The sequence below is a fragment of the Macaca nemestrina genome, chromosome 9, assembly GCF_043159975.1.
Source record: "Macaca nemestrina isolate mMacNem1 chromosome 9, mMacNem.hap1, whole genome shotgun sequence".
In the NCBI taxonomy this organism is placed as follows: domain Eukaryota; kingdom Metazoa; phylum Chordata; class Mammalia; order Primates; family Cercopithecidae; genus Macaca; species Macaca nemestrina.
In genome coordinates, this window is record NC_092133.1 from 68,583,712 (window position 1) to 68,604,369 (window position 20,658).

Genomic DNA, 20,658 nt, shown 5'->3' on the forward strand with positions numbered 1-20,658 from the left:
CTCGCGTCTCCGCCCCGGCCACGCCCACCACGGCACGGGCGCGCGCACGCCGCCTTCGCCGCGGGCCCCTCCGTGGAGGCGCGAGCACGCCGCCGTCCTTGTCGTGGTGAGCGTGACCGCTCCGGCTGGTCCTGGGGGCGGGGCTGTAGGGGAAAGTGCTAAAGCCGCTGAGGTAAGAGGCCGAGGGCTGAAGGGCCCTCGGGAGCTTGGTGAAAAGGGAGTTAACCCTTAGGATCCTACCTGCAGGGACTAGAAAAATGGAGAAGGTAGGAGGAGAAACAGGAGACTGCTGTAGCAGACGTGCGACAGGAAATTTTCCCAGGCCGGGTTTGACTGAGTGCGCATGCGGGCCAAGGGGTGGCGCCTGCGCAGTGGGACAGCGCCGATGGCGTCGTTTCCTGTGGACCCAGCTGGGTGGGAAATGTGGCTCGGAGTTAGCTTGGGAGCCGCTGGTGTTCTGACCGCTCCCCTCTCTGGCCACTCTCTCTCCACGCCCACCCCACCCCCGGTTACAGCTGCGGCGTCTGTTTGGTTTGGGTTGTAATCCAGCTGTCTTGAAGTGGAACGATTTTTTGATGATGGAATTTAATGATTGCTTGTAATGATTTGCCTTTGTACTAGGGTAGGAACTTTTAAGGAATTACTCTTTTTAAGAAAATAGGCATATGTCTGTTAGAAAGGAAAGGAATTTATATTCATAAAACTATGAAGGCCGGGCGCGGTGGCCCACGCCTGTAATCCCAGCGCTTTGGGAGGCCGAGGCTGGCAGATCACGAGGTCAGGAGATCGAGGCCATACTGGCTAACACGAGGTTTCACCGTGTTAAATACAAAACAAAATTAGCTGGGCGTGGTGGCAGGCGCCTGTAGTCCCAGCTACTGGGGAGGCTGAGGCAGGAGAATGGCGTGAACCCGGGAGGCGGAGCTGGCAGTGAGCCGAGATTGTGCCACTGCATTCTGGCCTGGGCGACAGAGGGAGACCCCGTCTCAAAAAAAAAAAACTACGAATGCGAGGTCATCCCTGCCGTACATGAAGTAAATGTTTAAGCATCTTAGCTCGGACACAGCAATCTGTCCACAAAGCATCGTTACTCTCCTGTGAGGATCTCCACTGTCAGCCCCAACTTCCCTGACAGGGCCAAATCCCAGGATACTTCATCAGTATTTGTTCAACAGAACATTACTGAGCACCTCCGGTGGGCCTCTCAGACTAGTTGAAAATAGAGTTGTGCGAATAGATCTGCACAATGAGAAAAAAAATCCGTAATGAACCAATACTGATGACACCACGCTTGTCTTATCTCCTGCATAACCTTTGCTGAGCCCTGCGTTCTGTCATTTGTTCTTCATTCATTCATCCGAAATGCTCAGGAAGCACTGTGGAAACACTGTGACCCAGGTTCTGTGCTCGGCATTGAGGGTAGAAAGACTTCGAAGGTGGCAGGATGTTTCTTAAGATCATGAACCTTAAAATGAAAGTGTAGGCCGGGCGCAGTGGCTCACACCTGTAATCCCAGCACTTTGGGAGGCCGAGGCGGGCCGGATCACGAGGTCGGGAGATCAAGATTTTCCTGGCTAACATGGTGAAACCCCGTTTCTACTAAAAAAAATACAAAAAATTAGCCGGGAGTGGTGGCGGGCGCCTGTAGTCCCAGCAACTCGGGAGGCTGAGAGGGGAGAATGGCGTGAACCCGGGAAGGGGTTGCAGTGAGCAGAGATCGCACCACTGCACTCCAGCCTGGAGTGCTTAATAGAAGCACTTAATAGAGCGAGACTCCGTCTCAAAAAAAATAAATAAATAAAAATGAAAGTGTAAAGTGCTTAATAGAAGGTATTGGCCCTCCTCCTGAGCAGATTCTTTCCCCTCTGGGAGCTTGCTAACTCTGTTAGATGGAGAGAATTAAGACTTTTTTCATGAAGTTTTTTCATAGTAAGTATGAAAAACTGGGATCTGCATAGGAAAAAACACTCAGGAGTAACTCTCCGTTAATGATTTTGAACAGCCAAGATTTATGAAGTGTTTACTAAGCCTGTAACCGTTCCAAGTGTTTTACGTGTATTAATTAATCTTTGTCACACCTGTGTGAGGTAGGTGATGTTATTACAGGTTGAGTATCCTTAATCTAGAAATCCAAAATCCTCCAAAATTTAAAACTTGAGCACTGACGGGATGGTCAAAGGAAGTGCTTTTTGGAGCATTTTGAATTTTAGATTTTCGGATTTGGGAGGCTTAATCATTACGTATAATGCAAATATCCCAAAACCTGGGAAAAAATCCAAAATCCAAAATACCTCCAGTCCCAAGCATTTGGGATGAAGGGTACTCAACCTGTTTCCCGTTTTGCAGATAAGACAACCAAGGAACAAAAAGATCCCGAAGTGGGAGGCGGACGCGGAGGTTGCGGTGAGCCAAGATCGTGCCGTTGCACTCCAGCCTGGGCAACAAGAGCGAAACTCCATCTCAAAAAAAAAAAAAAAAGAAGTTGCAATTTTTTACATTTTTGCCATCAGACCTTGGCAATGACCTTGAGCAGTACGATATAAATAACTCCCACATGCTTAGCGTTCCAATAATGGAACACTAGGCATAAATGGGTGAAATGATTTGTCCACAGTCTTGCAGCAAGTAAGTAGCAAAACCAGAACTCAGAGAGGCTTCATAATCTTACCCACTATGCTGCTTTACCTTGCACATGACAAATGACATGCCAACAAGCCATTGCTTCAGAATGTCACAGCAGATAAGCTAAAATTGTCTCTATACCTCAGTTTTATTTTTTCATGTATAAAATGAGGAAGTTGGGTTAGATGACTTTTAAGGAATCTGGTTTCTGTGAAATATTTAATTCACTCAGCAAACATTTACTGAAATGAACAGCTACTTCCTTACCATAGACCAGGTGTTATGTTTGGTTCTGGTGATCAGTTAATGCCTGCCCTGAGAGCAGTTACAACCTAGAGTTTATTAGTTTTGCTTTACTCTCATTTACCACTTGCTGGTAGCGTTCAAAATTTAACTGAAATCTTTAGAGCTAGAAATTATTTAGGTTTATCCTTCCACCTCAGCAGAAAACTGCTTATTTAAAGTTAGCTTTGTGCTAATTCTGTGCTCCAGTTTTTAACTCTGGCTGTTTTGTGTATGGAACGATAGAAGTTCTGAGAGTTTGAAAGAAAACAGGATGAAAGGGAATTCCTTTGATTATATTCAGCTTAGAAGTCACACTGTGGCTACCTTTAGAAGCTGTCCTCACTCTGGCAGTTGCTTGGGTGCTCTGCTGAGCACCTGACTTCAAAATATAAAGTATAAAGCATTTGCAACTGAATAGAGCATTTATTATAGAGTTTTAAATCTTAGGTGAGATATATAAACAGTTCACCATGGGTTCTACTCTGAACTGATGGGAAATAAAGACTGAGCTACTCTCCAAAAGGTGGCTAAGTTGTCTGTATACTTTATTTGAATCCCACCAGGTATTCACTTAGAGATTTGGACCTGATCCCTTACTGCTTAAATTCAAAAACAATTCAAAAACTTGTCAGGCTATATTTTGACCCAGTGTATTCCGGAAGATTGGATATTAATCTAACTCCAAAAGTTGTTGCCTCTGTGGATATGAGTACAATTTGAAAAGTTAGCTCAGAGAAAAAAGGAAGAGTGATCTAATAACAAGATTGAAAATGTCGGCTGAGCAGAGTGGCTCAGGCCTGTAATCCCAGCACTTTGAGAGGCTGAGGTGGGAGAATCACTTGAGCTCAGGAATTGGATACCAGCCTGAGCAACATAGTGAGACTTTATCTCCACAAAAAATAAACAAAATTAGTGGAGTTTGGTGGCACATGCCTGTAGTCCCAGCTACTCGCGAGACTGAGGTGAGAGGATAACTTGTACCCAGGAGGTCAAGGCTGGAGTTAACCAAGATCGTGCCACTGCATTCCAGCCTGGGAAACATAGTGAGACTCTGTCTCCAAAAAAATAAAATAAAATAAAATGTCATTAATCAATTTGCATTTTTGCTGACAGTCTTGTTATAATAGCTGTTCTACCGTTGTTCCGGGTTCCCACTTCACTATTAATCAGTGTTACTTATAGACATGTAATGAAGTCAGAAAGCAAGCTCTGCTTCTCTAACAACCTTAAATCTTCATCACAAAATTAAGCAAACAGAACAGCCAGTGTTTCAAGACATACTATATCATTTTCCTTACTAGGAAACTGGATTTTATGTATATAAATTTTATATTTGTATTTCATTTCCTCACTTTTTTCTTTTTTTTTTTTTTTTTTTTGAGACCGAGTCTGGCTCTGTTGCCCAGGCTGGAGTGCAGTGGCTGGATCTCAGCTCACTGCAAGCCCCGCCTCCCGGGTTCACGCCATTCTCCTGCCTCAGCCTCCCGAGTAGCTGGGAGTACAGGCGCCCGCCACCTCGCCCGGCTAATTTTTTTTGTATTTTAGTAGAGATGGGGTTTCACCGTGTTAGCCAGGATGGTCTCGATCTCCTGACCTCGTGATCCGCCCGTCTCGGCCTCCCAAAGTGCTGGGATTACAGGCTTGAGCCACCGCGCCTGGCCACTTTTTTCTATTTTCAAAAAACATGGCCAGGTGCGGTGGCTCACGCCTGTAATCCCAGCACTTTGGGAGGCCAAGGCAGGTGGATCACCTGAGGTCAGGAGTTCAAGACCAGCCTGACCAACATGGAGAAACCCCATCTCTACTAAAAATAGAAAATTAGCTGGGCATGGTGGCACATGCTCATAATCCCAGCTACTTGGGAAGCTGAGGCAGGAGAATTGCTTGAACCCGGGAGGCAGAAGTTGCAGTGAGCCGAGATTGCGGTACTGCACTCCAGCCTGGGCAACAAGAGGGAAACTCTGTCTCAAAAGAAAAGAAAAGAAAAAAACATAAGTTTCAGCTAGGCATGGTGGCTCACACCTGTAATCTCAACACTTTGGGAGGCCAAGGTGGGAAAATTGCTTGAGCCCAGGAGAGCTATACCAGCCTGGGGGCAACATGGTGAGAAGTTGTCTCTACTAAAAGTAAAAAAAAAAATAGCTGAGCATAGTGGAATGCACCTGTGGTCCCAGCGACTTGGGAGGTTGAGAGGTTGGTGGATTGCTTGAGCTCAGGAGATTGAGGCTGCAATAGCCATGATCACGCCACTGCACTTCAGCCTGGGTGACAGAGTGAGAGCTTGCCTCAAAACAATAGGTTTCAACTCTTTTATAATAAATATGTTCATTTTGCAACTAGCAAAAAAAAAAAAGAAAGAAAAAAATTCAGTCTGGTCTAGGTACAGTGGTGTTTCCACTAACTGATCACCACCAGTTACAGATTTCTTTGTTCCTTTTCCGCTCCCACTGCTTCACCTGACTGGCCAAAAAAAAAAACAGCTCAGCTAAAATTCTGTCTGACCATTATAGAGAAAAATTCATTTACAATCCATTTTCCTCCTCCCCACCCCACCTCCCCGAGATGGAGTTTTGCTCTAGTGGCCCAAGCTGGAATGCAATGGCACCATCTCGGCTCACTGCAACCTCCATCTCCTGAGTTCAAGCTATTCTCCTACCTCAGCCTCCCAAGTAGCTGGAATGACAGGCACCTGCCACCATGCCCAACTCATTTTTGTATTTTAGTAGAGATGGAGTTTCGCCATGTTGACCAGGCTGTTCTTGAACTCCTGACCTCAGGTGATCTGCCCGCCTCGGCCTCCCAAAGTACTGGCATTATAGGCATTAGCCACCAGCCTACAATCCTTTTTGAAGTCCTTTCTTCTAATTGGGTTAAAATTCACATAACATAAAATTAACCACTAGCCATTTTCAAGTGTACAAATCAATATAAAGTTATTTTTAATCTAAATACTAGAACTTTATCCATTACAGCAGCCAATAGCCACATGTGACTACTTAAATTTTAATTAATATTAAATAAAATTTAAAATACAGTTTTTCAGTCATACCAGTTTATAGGTACAACATGAAGCTAGTGGCTACCATATTGTGCAGTGCAGAAATAGAACACTGGAACATTTCCATCATGGCAGAAAGTTCTACTAGACAGCGTGGCACTAAACCTTTTTTTTTTTTTTTGAGACAGAGTCTGCTCTGTCACACAGGCTGGAGTGCAATGGAGTGATCTCAGCTTACTGCAACCTCCACCTCCCAGGTTCAAGTGATTCTCCTGCCTCAGTCTGCTGAGTAGCTGAGGCTACAGGCGCCCACCACCACAGCCGGCTAATTTTTTTGTTTGTTTGTTTGTTTTGAGATGGAGTCTCACTCTATTACCCAGGCTGGAGTGCAATGGTGCAGCCTTGGCTCTCTGCAACCACCACCTCCCGGGTTCAAGCAATTCTCCTGCCTCAGCCTCCTGAGTAGCTGGGATTACAGGCGCGCACCACCACGACCAGCTAATTTTTGTATTTTTAGTAGAAATGGGGTTTCACTGTGTTGGCCAGGCTGGTCTCGAACTCCAGACCTCGTGATCTACCCACCTCGGCCTCCCAAAGTGCTGGGATTACAGGTGTGAGCAACCGCACCTGGCCATTTTTTCTTTAAAAAATACTGTATACCGGCCGGGCGCGGTGGCTCAAGCCTGTAATCCCAGCACTTTGGGAGGCTGAGACAGGCGGATCACGAGGTCAGGAGATTGAGACCATCCTGGCTAACACGGTGAAACCCCGTCTCTACTAAAAATATAACAAATTAGCCAGGCGAGGTGGCGGCGCCTGTAGTCCCAGCTACTCTGGAGGCTGAGGCAGGAGAATGGCGTAAACCCGGGAGGCGGAGCTTGCAGTGAGCTGAGATCGCGCCACCGCACTCCAGCCTGGGCGACAGTGCGAGACTCCGTCTCAAAAAAAAAAAAAAAAAAAAAAAATACTGTGTACACTTTTTAGAGAGCTGAGCGCAGTGAGACTTTGGGAAGCCAAGGTGGGAGGATCACTTGAGACCAGGAGTTAAAGACCAGACTGACTGGGCACGATGGTTCATGCCTGTAATCCCAGCACTTTGGAAAGCCTAGGCGGGCAGATTACGAGGTCAAGAGATGGAGACCATCCTAGCCAACATGGTGAAACCCCGTCTCAACGAAAAATACAAAAATTAGCTGGGCTTGGTGGCGGCGCCTGTAGTCTCAGCTACTCAGGAGGCTGAGGCAGGAGAATCGCTTGAACCTGGGAGGCAGAGGTTGCAGTGAGCAGAGATCGCGCCATTGCACTCCAGCCTGCCGACAGGTGAGACTCCGTAAATAAATACATATGTACATACATATATACACACCAGACTGGGCAACATAGCAAGACCTCATCTCTGTTGTAAAAAAAAAAAAATGGAAAGAGGCCAGATGCAGTGGCTTATGTCCGTAATCCCAGCACTTTGGGAGGCCAAGGCAGGTAGATCACCTGAGGTTAGGAGTTCGAGACCAGCATGGCCAATGTGGTGAAGCCCCGTGTCTGCTAAAACTACAAAAATTAGCTGGGCATGGTGGCTCATGCCTGTAATTCCAGCTACTTGGGAGGCTGAGACAGGAGAATCGCTTGATCCTAGGAGGTGGAGGTTGCAGTGAGCTGCTATCGTGCCACTTTAGTATGGGTGACAAGAGCAAGACTGTGTCTCAAAAAAAAAAAAAATAAAATACCATATACACTTTTTAGAATTTTTGTTAAAGTCGTGTAAGCTTCTGTGGCAAAGAGAGTGTTTGTTTTGAACTTTAGTAAGGTGTCATGTATTCAGGACAGTTTTCTCTATAACATTTGCATTTTTTGATATGCAATAAGGTTAAACACTCACAGGTGCTCTGTTCATAATAGGCAATGATTTCCAAGATTGTTTCCTGAACTTTTTGTTCCGGTTTTGGGACGCCACCAAGTGATAAGTTTGGGTATTACATTTGAATGAAAAGGTTAATTTTTTTTGAGAGAGAGTCCTGTTCTGTCACCCAGGCTCACTGCAACCTCTGCCTCCCGGGTTCAAGCGATTCTCTTGCATCAGCCTCCCGAGTAGCTGGGATGAGAGGCGCCCACCACCACGTCTGGCTAATTTTTTTTGTATTTTTAGTAGAGACAGGGTTTCGTCATGTTGGCCAGGTTGGTCTTGAACTCCTGACCTCAGGTGATCTATCTGCCTCCACCTCCCAAAGTGCTGGGACTACAAGCGTGAGCCACCGTGCCTGGCCAAAAGTTAATTTTTAATGAGAAGGCCAATAGGTATTTCCTAACTAGTTCCCCTTCCCTGGGAACAGAACACAGTGTTACTCTGGAATTTTATTTGGAAAATATTATAATTTATTTATGTGGCTTGATCAGGATGTATCCAAGACAAACTGTCCTGTGAAGTGTGATGCTTTTATCCTCATATAACTTATTTCCTCAGTCAAATTTCTGCCTTGGCACTGCCATATCACCCCTTCATAACTCATGAATCACCCACAGTCAATCTCAGTTGACATAAACAGTTTGCTAATGGTAGGAATTCATGTTTTAAGTAGATATACTATTCTTAAGCTTATTTTCAATTCAAAACCTGACTGATATTTTGGCCTGAGACATCAATAAAATATCATGAAAGTAGAGAGGATAGAAAAACGGGGAGCTAACTCTTTATAAAACTGCATGCTGACCCTTACGGCAGCTCGAATGAAATGTTGTCACTCTCACTTCCATAAACTTGCCAATTGCTGTTTTTCTTTCTCTGTAGTGAAGTAAGAACTCTGCTAGAGAGGAAATGGCTGCTTCATCATCATCCTCTTCAGCTGGTGGGGTCAGTGGAAGTTCTGTCACTGGATCTGGTTTCAGTGTCTCAGACCTTGCCCCACCACGGAAAGCCCTTTTCACCTACCCCAAAGGAGCTGGAGAGATGTTAGAAGGTGATCTCATGCTGCTTTCTGAATAATTGGATTCAGACCTGCAATGAATATTAATTGTGAAGAAGCTATTAAGTGGATTAAAGATGAGTTTGCCCTGATTTCAGCTCTACATTTCATCTCTTGTCCCCATCTCAAAATAATATATTTAAAAACAGTCTTGCTCCAGAATCAGAATGTTGGAGCTGAAAAGGACTTTGGAAATCAAGGAAGTCATCTAAAGTTATTTAGATCCAGAAAAGTTAAGTAATTTGACCAGGTTAAAGGCAGAGGTAGGGCTGGGCACCGTGGCTTATCCATGTTATTCCAGCACTTTGGGAGGCCAAGGCAGGCGGATCACTTGAGGCCAGGAGTTCGAGACCAGCCTGGCCAACATGGTGAAACCCCATCTCTACTAAAAATACAAAAATTAGCCGAGCATGGTGGTAGGCGCCTGTAATCCCAGCTACTGGAAAGGCTGAGACAGGAGAATCACTTGAACAGTAGAAGTTGCCATGTGCCGAGATCATGCCACTGCACTCCAACCTGGGCAACAAAATGAGATTCTGTCTCAAAAAAACAGAGTTGGCCGGGCACAGTGGCTCACGCCTGTAATCCCAGCACTTTGGGAGGCCGAGGCGGGCAGATCACGAGGTCAGGAGATAAGACCATCCTGGCTAACATGGTGAAACCCCGTCTCTACTAAAAAATACGAAAAAAAAAATTAGCTGGGCGTGGTGGCGGGCGCCTGTAGTCCCAGCTACTCGGGAGGCTGAGGCAGGAAAATGGCATGAACCCAGAAGGCAGAGCATGCAGTGAGTCAAGACCGAGCCACTGCACTCCAGCCTGGGTGACAGAGCGAGACTCTGTCTCAAAAAAAAAAAAAAAAAAAAAAAAAAAACAGAGTCAGCACTGAATCCAGGAATTCTCTTGACCTCCTACTCCAGTTTGCTTTATCCTGGCACCTGTCTACCTCCCATGGTAGTAGGTTTGATGTGTCTTTTTATAGTATGATTAATCTACAGATAGATTCACCCTGTCAGAAAGGTTCTAAGAGGGAATAAAAGCTAATACAGTGCCCTTTTATGTGAACATGACTCCTGACCCACTGCAGCATGATGCTGTGTGGTTTTTCTAGCACCAGAGCCAGATTTGCATCAAATCATTCACCATCTTGTTCAGCATCATTGGCTAACTGACTAGCCAAGATCAGGGTACAGGCTGTAACCATGTCATTTGAAGAGCTAGACTAATAATTCTTACCAGGAGGCATAAAAATCACCTGAAGAGTTTACTTAAAATGCCCATTTCTGGCCAGGCACTGTAGCTCACGCCCGTAATCCCAGCACTTTGGGAGGCCGAGGCGGGTGGATCACCTGAGGTCAAGAGTTCAAGACCAGCCTGCCCAACATGGTGAAACCTTTTCTCTATTAAAAATACAAAAATTAGCCAGGCATGGTGGCAGGTGCCTGTAATCCCAGCTAATCCAGAGGCTGAGGCAGGAGAATCATTTGAACCCAGAAGGCAGAGGTTGTGGTGAGCCAATGTTGTGCCACTGCAGTCCAGCCTGGGTGACAGAGCGAGACTCCGTCTCAAAAAAATATATAAATAAATAAATAAAATGCATATTTCTGGGCCCACCTTAGAGCTTCTGAATTAGTCTAGGGTGTAGCTCAGGAGTTCATTTTTTACCAGCATCTAAGCTCTTCTCATGAAGGCAGTCTTCCATATTTTGAAAAACACTGGGACCAGAAGTGGTGGCTCAAACCTAAAATTTCAGTATTTTGGGAAGCCAAGACGTGAGGATTGTTTGAGCCCAGGAGTTCAAGGTTGCAATGAGCCATGGTCATGCCACTGCACTCCAGCCTGGGTGACAGAATGGGACTGTGTCTCAAAAAATAATAATAAATTTTTTTAAAGCACTGGGAGGCCGGGCGCGGTGGCTCATGCCTATAATCCCAACATTTTTGGGAGGCCAAGGCAGGCAGATCACAAGGTCAGGAGGTCGAGACCATCCTGGCTAACATGGTGAAACCCCATCACTACTAAAAATACAAAAAAAATTAGCTGGATGTGGTGGCACGCGCCTGTAGTCCAGCTACTCGGGAGGCTGAGGCAGGAGAATCACTTGAACCTGGGAGGCAGAGATTGCAATGAGCTGATAACATGCCACTGCACTCCAGCCTGGCAACAGAGCAAGACTCTTATCTCAAAAAAAAAAAAAAAAAGCTTTGGGGAATAACCTATTAAAGATTCAAAATTTACTTGATTCTAGCATTTTAGTGCTTACTTATATATTGATCTTTTTTCCTTTAAGTATTGCAATTTTTTTATTGTTGTTTTGTTGTTGTTGTTGAGATGGAGTCTCGCTCTGTTGCCCAGGCTGGTGTGCAGTGGCTCAATCTTGTCTCACTGCACCTTCTGCCTCCCAGGTTCAAGTGATTCTCCTGCCCCAGCCTCCCAAGTAGCTGGGATTACAGGTGCCCACCACCACACCTGGCTAATTTTTTTGTATTTTTAGTAGAGACAGAGTTTCGCCATGTTGCCCCGGCTGGGCTTCAACTCCTGACCTCAAGTGATCTGCCCACCCCAGCCTCCCAAAGTGCTATGATTACAGGCATGAACCACTGTGCCTGGCCTTAATATTTCAAATTTACACAAATATATTTTTAAACTAATCTAGGAATATCTGTGAGAAAGATACAAACTATCGGCCAGGCATAGTGGCTCACACCTGTAATCCCAGCACTTTGGGAGGCTGAGGCAGGCAGATTGCTTGAACCCAGGAGTTTGAGACCAGCCTGGGCAACATGATGAAATCCTGTCTCTAGAAAAAATACAAAAATTAGCTGGGTGTGATGGCATGTGGCTGTAGTCCCAGCTACTTAGGAAGGTGAGGTGGGAGGTTCACCTGAGCCTGGGAGGTGGCGGCTGCAGTGAGCTGTGATTGCATCACTGCACTCCAGCCTGGGTGATGGAGACCTTGTCTCAAAAAAAAAAAAAAGATACAAACTGTAGTTGGCTTTGGGGATGATGAATAATCAGAAATAATAAAAAGAGTTATGGGTTAAGCCCAAAATCATTTGTGACAGGAAACCACGGGGGGACTCTGGGACCGTAGAGCTCCCTAGCATTGGTTTGGATTATGACTAGTGGTGAGGTAGATGACCAGGTAGCATATGTAATTAGTGATATATATACTTCTCTCTTTGCCTTTTTATTTAATTGTGTTAACTAAACACTCAAGTTAGTATTACTGAGTCTGGTTGGAAGTAGTGAACAATTGGGGCCCTGTTACCATATTTGGTGCTAAAACTGTATTATGACTTCATTTACATGCAGCAGAGATCTAGTATTGAGGAAGTTTCCCACAAAACAAATCAAAAATGGGAGACATTTAAATTGCTTAATGAGTTTTATAGCAGCAGAAGAATCAGTATTCAATAATGGAGCTCTAAGATTAAAGTCATTTAAATTTTAGCTATAAGAGGAATTTAATACAGGAGGTACCTCCACAGTCTCAAAGCTATCAGCATTTTGTCAGTATACACCAAATTATGTGGAGATACTGAAGAAGAAAGGCTTCTAAGATTAGTCTGAATGTTGATGTTCTAATGAGTTATAGATCTATCCATTTTTATTCCATCTCAATATGCTTCATGGAGAAATGTGTTGGGTCTCTGTTGTAGGATACATTTATAGTAAGTATAAATACACAGTGCACAGTTTTGATTGTGTTTCTTAGATTTCAAGTTTTACTGATAATCTTAAAGCTGCTTACACTTAAAGACTGTGAAAAATAATGTAGATATAGCAACCCCTAAACCCATTTAATATTCTTGGTCAAATCAAGAATATTAAATTGAAAAGAGTACTCTTAATGTAAGGATGTTGGATTTGGAAGCATTTTCTACCATGTTTATAGGTGATACTATTCTATTATACAATAAATCTAACACACATGTACCTGACCAGTAATAGTTTAATAGAATATGAAAATAGAGGCCGGGCATGGTGCCTCACACCTGTAATCCCAGCACTTTGGGAGGCCGAGGCGGGCGGATCACCTGAGGTCAGGAGTTCGAGACCAGCCTAACCAATATGGTGAAACCTGGCCTCTACTAAAAATACCAAAATAAAAACAAGCATCATGGCATGCGCGTATAGTGCCACCTACTCGGGAGGCTGAGAGAATTGCTTGAACCCAGGAGGCGGAGGTTGCAGTGAGCTGAGATCATGCCACTGCCCCCCAGCCTGGGCGACAGAGCGAGACTCCATTAAAAAAAAAAAAAAAAAAAGAATATGAAAATAGAGCACAGGGTTGCCTGTCAAGAGTAAGGAACAAAACCAGTTAGGAATCAAGGATGGATGCTGTTTTTAATCTCAGCAGGTTCAACTTGATGTTATATCCTCATGAGTCTAGGATAGTAAACCCAAATCATCTGTAGTTAACCTTGTGAATTAACTTTTTTGTGCCTCTGCTGTCTGAGAACAGACACCTCACATAAGCAGCAGTTTTCAGCATTCTCCTGCCCTTGACCAAAATTGTCCTCACCCAGTTACTGAGCACATTAAAGACTGCCTTTCAGCCCATCAGTGGCTGTATTTTAGAGACATTGTAGCCACTAAAGTATAAATTGTCTGGCATTGTCTAATTTCCTACTGTGAGGTAATATTCTTTTTAATGTATTTGTTACCATCCTAATTTATTGGAGTTGGCGATGGTGTTAGATTTGGGTAATTTACTGAACTTTTCCCTGTTTATAACCTTTGCTTGTCCCTTATGAGGAAAGCTGATGTATTGCTACTTGCTGTGTTACAAAGGGTTTCATTACAGTTTCTAAATGGAAGAGATTGCCCCCAGCTGACTCTGCTCTCCAGGCTTTAGACTGGTACTGATATCACATCTAATAGGGTGGCTAAGAAGTAGTTGGACTTTGTGGTTAATAGGGAGCGGCAAATCAGCAAAAGTGTGTTCCACAGGCATATGGTGTGGTAGAGTGACATGCAGAGGTGCCTTTTTGAAAGTTTAGCTTATATCCTTTTGCTTTGAAGTTCATTACCAAGGAAAATATGCAAATATCACAACTTAACCATTTTATCCTAATGGTGCCTGTGATTAAATGTAAGTGAGAGGGGGCACTTCAGGAGCTTCCATATACATGTTGGCCTGATCCTTATAGTCCATAATTCCCACTGCCATGTGTGTAATCCTAAAGTTCAGGATCAAACCACCTGGGAGGTAAACTCTAGCTATGCTTTCCTCTTTCTAAAAGTATGAGTTATAATTGGACTTTTTAAGCAAGAGTATGAATAGGATGATGACTACTGACATACCATTTACACAGAAGACCTATAATAAATTACATCATTGGTGTCAAATGTTCTCAACAGTCCCTCTTCTTGTCATGGAATTTATAGTTATTTGCTGTTCATTGCTTTTATCTAAAAAAAAAAAAAAAAAAAAAAAAGTTATGTATTACCTTGTCTAGATCTTTAAACTGAATTGTCAGTGTAATAGTTACTATTTTTTTTTTTTTAGATGGATTCTCACTCTGTCACCTAGGCTGAAGTGCAGTGGCACCATCTCAGTTCACTGCAATCTCTGCCTCCACACCCAGCTATTATTTTGTTAATTTAAAATGAAAATATTTATTTGCCCAGTTTGGCGATCAGCAGCTCAGAAGTGACTTATATTCAGCCAGAGAAATGGGACTGGGTGGAGAAGATGGGATCATATCCCATATCACACAGTATGTTTAAAAGAGGTTTGAAGGCCGGGCGTGGTGGCTCATGCCTGTAATCCCAGCACATTGGGAGGCCAAGGCAGGCGGATCACCTGAGGTCAGGAGTTCGAGACCAGCCTGGCCAACATGGTGAAACCCTGTCTCTACTAAAAAATATAAAAATTAGCCAGGCGTGGTGGCGGGCGCCTGTAGTCCCAGCTAATCTGGAAGCTGAGGCAGGGAGAATTGCTTGAACCCAGGAGGTGAAAGTTGCAGTTAGCCAAGATTGTGCCACTGCACTCCAGCCTGGGCAATAGAGTGAGACTCGGTCTCAAAAAAAAAAAAAGTTTGAATTTACAGAATGTAACACTCTCTCTGAAGAATATAAAGAGTATACATCCCAATAATTATACTTTCATTTTTTTCTTTTTCTCTTTTTTTTTTTTTTGATCACTTTGAAGACAATATTGGAAGGATGCCCTCTTGGTTATATATTCAAGCTCTTTGGATACAGTAGCTATAGTTTTTTTTGTTTTTTTTTTTTTTGTAATTGGTTATTGTGACTTCTGAAATAAGATCTCCCTTGTGTGAAACTCAGCATGAGGCCAGAATGTGTTAGTCCTGTCTCCTTGCCACTTAATACCTTGCCAACACAACAACCCGTGATTGATGGGTGAATGTTTGAGGCCTATTAGTGCTGACATGAAGTACTGCCTGAAAAAGGACAGCTGTGTCCTCTCTCCCCATTTGTTTTAGGATTTTCGCAATAAGGTACATCCCCCAAATGGTTTCTGCTACCCTTTTAAAAATCAAATGTTTCTACATGAGCCGTAAATTTTTGAGAATATGTTTTGCTGTATCAGCTCTTGCCTGACAAGGAATAACATGAACTAGCTTGTGTTTCATGATCATCTTCCAACTGCTGTGGCAACTGAGTTGGCCACTTCTTATTGGGCAGTTCTTGGCACCAGTACAATGCTAGGTTCTGAACTTGCACCATACTCTTATCATCATCCAAATTGCAGTGTTTTGGTTCAGTTGGAAAATCAAGGTTACAGTTTGCGTTCACAGAATGACATTTCCCGGCAGTGCTCTGTGTTTATCAGAGTGATGTAATTTGATATATTAAAAATCAACAATTGTTTTTTCCTCAGCTTTGTTTTTTAGACTGAAAATGATTTGGAGTTTTGGTGAACCTTTATATTTTGATACCACAGGAGCCAGCCACATGGCCAAATGTGTCGGCTGCCAGTGTTTGCTTGACATACAGGAGAACATTAAGGAACTCTCAGGTTGGGAAGAGGGAAGTGTTGACCAGGACATCAGACTGAGGTTTCTTGTTTTTGTTTTTTTAAACACTATTTTTAAACTCTTAAGTAGAGGGACTATTTTAATATTCTAGGTATAGAATAAATAGCTTTTATAACAGTCTTAGTTCTAAATGAAACAGATACCATCTTTGTAAACACTGAGAACTAGACCCTGAATGTAGAAGTAGGGAAAAGAATAAACAAGTTTACTTGGTTTATCAGAAGCCATAAAACCCTTACAGCAGATTAAAACCTTTTCTCCTTTTGTTTGTAGATGGCTCTGAGAGATTCCTCTGCGAATCTGTTTTTAGCTATCAAGTGGCATCCACGCTTAAACAGGTGAAACATGGTAAGCACATGAGTGTTGTGTACTTGACTGTGAGAATAAATTTGCTGGGGGTTGGATGAGGCTGTGACAAAAACCCCCAAACTCAGCAAGGCTATTTTAGTGGACTTCCTAAATTTAAGAACATTCTAGGTCTTAATCTGGTCATAATGTCCACATTGAGCCTTAAGTTTGGGGCCAGGTGCAGTGTCTCACATCTGTAATCCCAGCAGTTTGGGAGGCTGAGGCAGGTGGATCACTTGAGGTCAGGAGTTCGAGACCAGCCTGGCCAACATGGTGAAACCACATCTCTACAAAAAAAAAATTAGTCAAGCATGGTGGTGCACACCTGCAGTCCCAGCTACTTGGGAGGCTGAGGTGGGAGGATCACTTGAGCCCGGGAGGTTGAGGCTGCAATGAGCTGGAATCGCACCACTGCACTCTAGCCTAGGCAACAGAGTGAGACCCTGTCTGAAAAACAAAAAAGTTGGTTGTCCAGGGAGTCAGTGCTTCCTGCTTCTCTTGTGTTGCTTTTTCCTCTCCTGTCCGAAACCTCCTTTTACTGTTGTCCTCCACTGGTTACCATCATTATCTCCAAGTATTTGTACAATACCTCCTGGTCTATCTATACTCTAACATCCTGGTAACACCTTTTCTGTTAACATTAAGCCTCACTAGGCCTTCATTTCTGCATCAACAAACTGTGTTCCCCCACCAGACCATTTCTCCATTGAAACATTTTGTAGGGGGAAAAGCTGTAATTGCCTCTAACACTAGGATTTTAGTCCACAAATCACTATGGCATGGAGGATGCATACTTTTTTTAAGAACAGAGCACATCCGGGCCGGGTGCGGTATCTCACACCTCTTATCCCAGCATTTTGGGAGGCTGAAGCAAGACGACTGCTTGAGCCCAGGAGTTCAAGACTGACCTGGGCAACATGGTGAGAACCCATCTCTAAATATATATATATATAAAATTAGTGGAGAGTGGTGGCACATGCCTGTGGTCCCAGCTACCTGGGAGGCTGGCGTGGGAGGATTGCTTGAACCCAGGAGGCATACTCCAGCCTTCATGACAGAGTGAGACCCTGTCTCTGGAAAAAAAAGAATAGGGCACATCCTGAAAATGTGATCATTTTATTTTAAAATGACTTTTTTATTTTTTGAGATGGAGTCTCTCACTGTCTCCTGGGCTGGAATATAATGGCATGATCATGGCTCACTACAACCTTCGCCTCCTGGGTTCAAGTGATTCTCCTTCCTCAGCCTCCCAAATAGCTGGGACTACAGGCACCCACCACCACGCCCAGCTAATTTTTGTATTTTTAGTAGAGACGGGGTTTCACCCACCATGTTAGCCAGGATGGTCTCGATCTCTTGACCTTGTGATCCACCTGCCTTGGCATCCCAAAGTGCTGGGATTATAGGCATGAGCCACCATGCCCAGCCTAAAATGACTTTTAACATTAGAAGAAACTCCGACTTAAAAAAAAAAAAGGCCAGGCGCTGTGGCTCACGCCTGTAATCCCAGCACTTTGGGAGGCCGAGGCAGGCGGATCACAAGGTCAGGAGATCAAGACCATTCTGGCTAACACGGTGAAATGCCGTCTCTACTAAAAATACAAAAAAATTAGCTGGGCATGGTGGCAGGTGCCTGTAGTCCTAGCTACTCGGGAGGCTGAGGCAGGAGAATGGTGTGAACCCGGGAGGCGGAGCTTGCAGTGAGTCGAGATCGCGCCACTGCACTCCAGCCTAGGCAACAGAGCAAGACTCCGTCTCAAAAAAAAAAAAAGAATAGGCCGGGCACAGTGGCTCACGCCTGTAATCCCAACACTTTGGGAGGCCAAGGCGGGTGGATCACCTGAGGTCGGGAGTTCGAGATCAGCCTGACCAACATGGAGAAACCCCATTTCTGCTAAAAATACAAAATTAGCCAGGAATGGTGGCGTATGCCTGTAATCCCAGCTACTCGGGAGGCTGAGGCAGGAGAATCGCTTGGACTCGGGAGGCAGAGGTTGCAGTGAGCTGAGATCATGCCATTGTACTCCAGCCTGGGCAACAAAAGTGAAACTCTGTCTCAAAAACAAAGAAAAAAGAAAAAAAAAATTAAGCTTCTGACCAGCATAGAATAAGACCCCATTATGAGAATTTTGAGGGTCAGGCGCAGTGGCTCACATCTGTAATCCCAGCACTTTGGGAGGCCGAGGCAGGCAGATCACCTGAGGTCAGGAGTTCGAGACTAGCCTGGCAAACATGGTGAAATCCCATCTCTACAAAAATACAAAACTTAGCCGGGCACTGGTGGATGCCTGTAGTCCCAGCTACTTAGGAGGCTGAGGCGGGAGAATCACTTGAACCCAGGAGGCGGATGCTGCAGTGAGCTGAGATGGCGCCATTGCACTGCAACCTGGGCAACAAAGCAAGTCCATCCCCCCGCAAAAAAAAAAAAAGAGAGAATCTTGAGGGGAAAAAAAATCCATCTAGAAATTGACTTTTTTTTTTTTTGAGACGGAGTCTCACTCTCTGTCGCCAGGCTGGAACGCAGTGGGACAATCTTGGTTCACTGCAACCTCTGCCTCCAGGGTTCAAGCGATTCTCCTGCCTCAGCCTCCCGAGTAGCTGGGACTACAGGCGCATGCCACCACGTCCAGCTAAATTTTTTGTATTTTTATAGAGGCGAAGTTTCACCATGTTGGTCAGGATCGTCTCGATCTCTTGACCTCGTGATCCGCCCGCCTCGTCCTCCCAAAGTGCTGAGATTACAGGCATGATCCACCGCACTCAGCCTAGAAATTATGTTTATACCAGTCATCATCTTGGTGGCTGGTGGCAGTCTCATGGGTAATACATTGTTGTATAGTATTCTCTCCTCGACTCTTTACAGATCAGCAAGTTGCTCGGATGGAAAAACTAGCTGGTTTGGTAGAAGAGCTGGAGGCTGACGAGTGGCGGTTTAAGCCCATCGAGCAGCTGCTGGGATTCACCCCCTCTTCAGGTTGATGCTGCCTGGATGGTCGCCTCTGGTGCGCAGCAAGTGCAAAGCCAGTGGGGGACTTTCTCACAGCTTGCATAGCCATCCAGAGATCCACAGCTACATCGCTGAATTGTTAATGCACATTTGTACTTGGTTTCTCTGTATCTATTCACAGGCAACAAATACTTATATGTATAATCTTTCAGGGAATATTTTGTTTGTTTTTAAAAGTATTGGGAATCAGATTAAGACAGTCGGTTTCAGAGAACCAGAAGGTTTAGAGTTAAGAGATACTTAAAAATTTTCACAAGCCAGGTAGGGCATATATCAGATTTGGCCAACTGATTGGCATCTGTCCTGTCATCCATACGGTGCCTGGAAATATTCACCAGTCAAGGTCAAGGTCAGCATCTGTGGTTAAAAATACAGCATTCTGACCTAAAAAATTATTTTGCAGATGAATGTGATTTCAACTCAGGAGCTATCCAAATGAGGATTAAATATTCATTTTTTTTCCTATTTTTAGACATCAATTCTATAGATTCTAACTTTTTCTAACCTCTTCTTGACATGCTAAATGCTGGCAAAAAGAAGTGCTTTTTGGATATGGCAACACTTGTAAAAATAAAGCAGTAAGCAAAATCCTTTTAAACACAGAAATCCTGAGTTCTTCTCATTGGTGGACTCAAGCAATTCTGTAGCAAATAAATCCTTTGAAAGAGCTCCAAGTTGGTGGCTTTATTCTTTCAAAATCTGAGGGATTTGGGATGAGGCTAAGAGGTCAAATTACTTTTTAGAAGAAGAGAATCTAAAAACCGTTTCTCCTAAACAAATGGTAGACTGGCTTTTCTTCAGGGATATGTGTCTTTATAGGAATACATGAATTTATCTTACTGATAATTTAAGTAGGTTTTTTTTTTTTTTTTTTTTTTTTTTTAAGAAACAAGGTGTTGCTCTGTTGCCCAGTTGGTCTTGAACTCCTGGCCTCAAGAGATCCCCCCCGCACCTCGGCCTCCAAAGCGCTAGGATTACAGGCATGAGCCACTGTGCCTGGCCTCAAGTAAGTTTTTATACCATGATAGGGAAAAACCTGGAAGGCTAAGAGATGTACTTTGTTTTCCCTCATGGGACCCCACGTTCCACAGTAAACAACTGGGATAATCATATATTACCTTGTATGCAAATTTTGCCTTAGACAGCATTTGTCTGTTCCTTGTTAATAACTTGCACCTGATCTGCTTAGAGTTGCTTAATTATAAGTAAATATAATCCCAGTAGCAATTATCCTTAATCCGAAGAGTTCAAAATGTTTAACACGTTCTACCTGACAGGAGGTGGTGACCTCATTCAGTCGGTTAAGAGCCTGAGCCCTGTGAAGTTAAACACCTGCTCATGGTCACATAGCCCAGGCAGAAGAAAATCTCGGAACTTGGAATAGATCCCAGTTGCCTGATAGTTCATCTCATTATTGCCTCTAAAGCAAACTGG

General features: G+C 44.1%; 2 protein-coding genes across 6 annotated transcripts in view; one reads left to right on the forward strand and one right to left on the reverse strand.

Moving 5' to 3' along the window:
* Nucleotides 1–355, reverse strand: part of LOC105466046 (activating signal cointegrator 1 complex subunit 1) — a 116,061-nt gene extending 115,706 nt beyond the window's left edge. For all 3 annotated transcript variants that reach the window (XM_071069722.1, XM_011714879.3, XM_071069720.1), the window contains exon 1: nt 241–355. The gene's annotated coding sequence lies outside the window, so the exon portion shown is untranslated. The remainder of the gene's footprint in view (nt 1–240) is intronic.
* LOC105466048 (anaphase promoting complex subunit 16) lies at nt 33–19,898 on the forward strand. 3 transcript variants are annotated; one of them, XM_071069723.1, is made up of 5 exons: nt 33–172; nt 2,347–2,625; nt 8,688–8,856; nt 16,143–16,217; nt 19,081–19,898. In XM_071069723.1, exons 3-5 carry the CDS (start codon nt 8,715–8,717, stop codon nt 19,194–19,196), a joined length of 333 nt encoding a protein of 110 aa, XP_070925824.1. In that variant the 5' UTR covers nt 33–172; nt 2,347–2,625; nt 8,688–8,714; the 3' UTR covers nt 19,197–19,898. The 3 variants fall into 3 exon arrangements, with proteins under 3 accessions (XP_070925824.1, XP_011713185.1, XP_011713183.1); XM_011714883.2 differs by having other exon boundaries at nt 2,347–2,403; XM_011714881.2 differs by lacking the exon at nt 2,347–2,625 and having other exon boundaries at nt 49–172.
* The last annotated feature ends 760 nt before the right edge of the window (nt 19,899–20,658 follow it).

Bases quoted from the DNA above. Each gene is read 5' to 3' on its own strand.
- LOC105466048 (XM_071069723.1), top strand. From the start codon at position 8,715: ATGGCTGCTTCATCATCATCCTCTTCAGCTGGTGGGGTCAGTGGAAGT. The intron at 8,857-16,142 runs GTGATCTCATGC...TTTTGTTTGTAG, and splicing joins AGCTGGAGAGATGTTAGAAG to ATGGCTCTGAGAGATTCCTC. The intron at 16,218-19,080 runs GTAAGCACATGA...GACTCTTTACAG, and splicing joins GCTTAAACAGGTGAAACATG to ATCAGCAAGTTGCTCGGATG.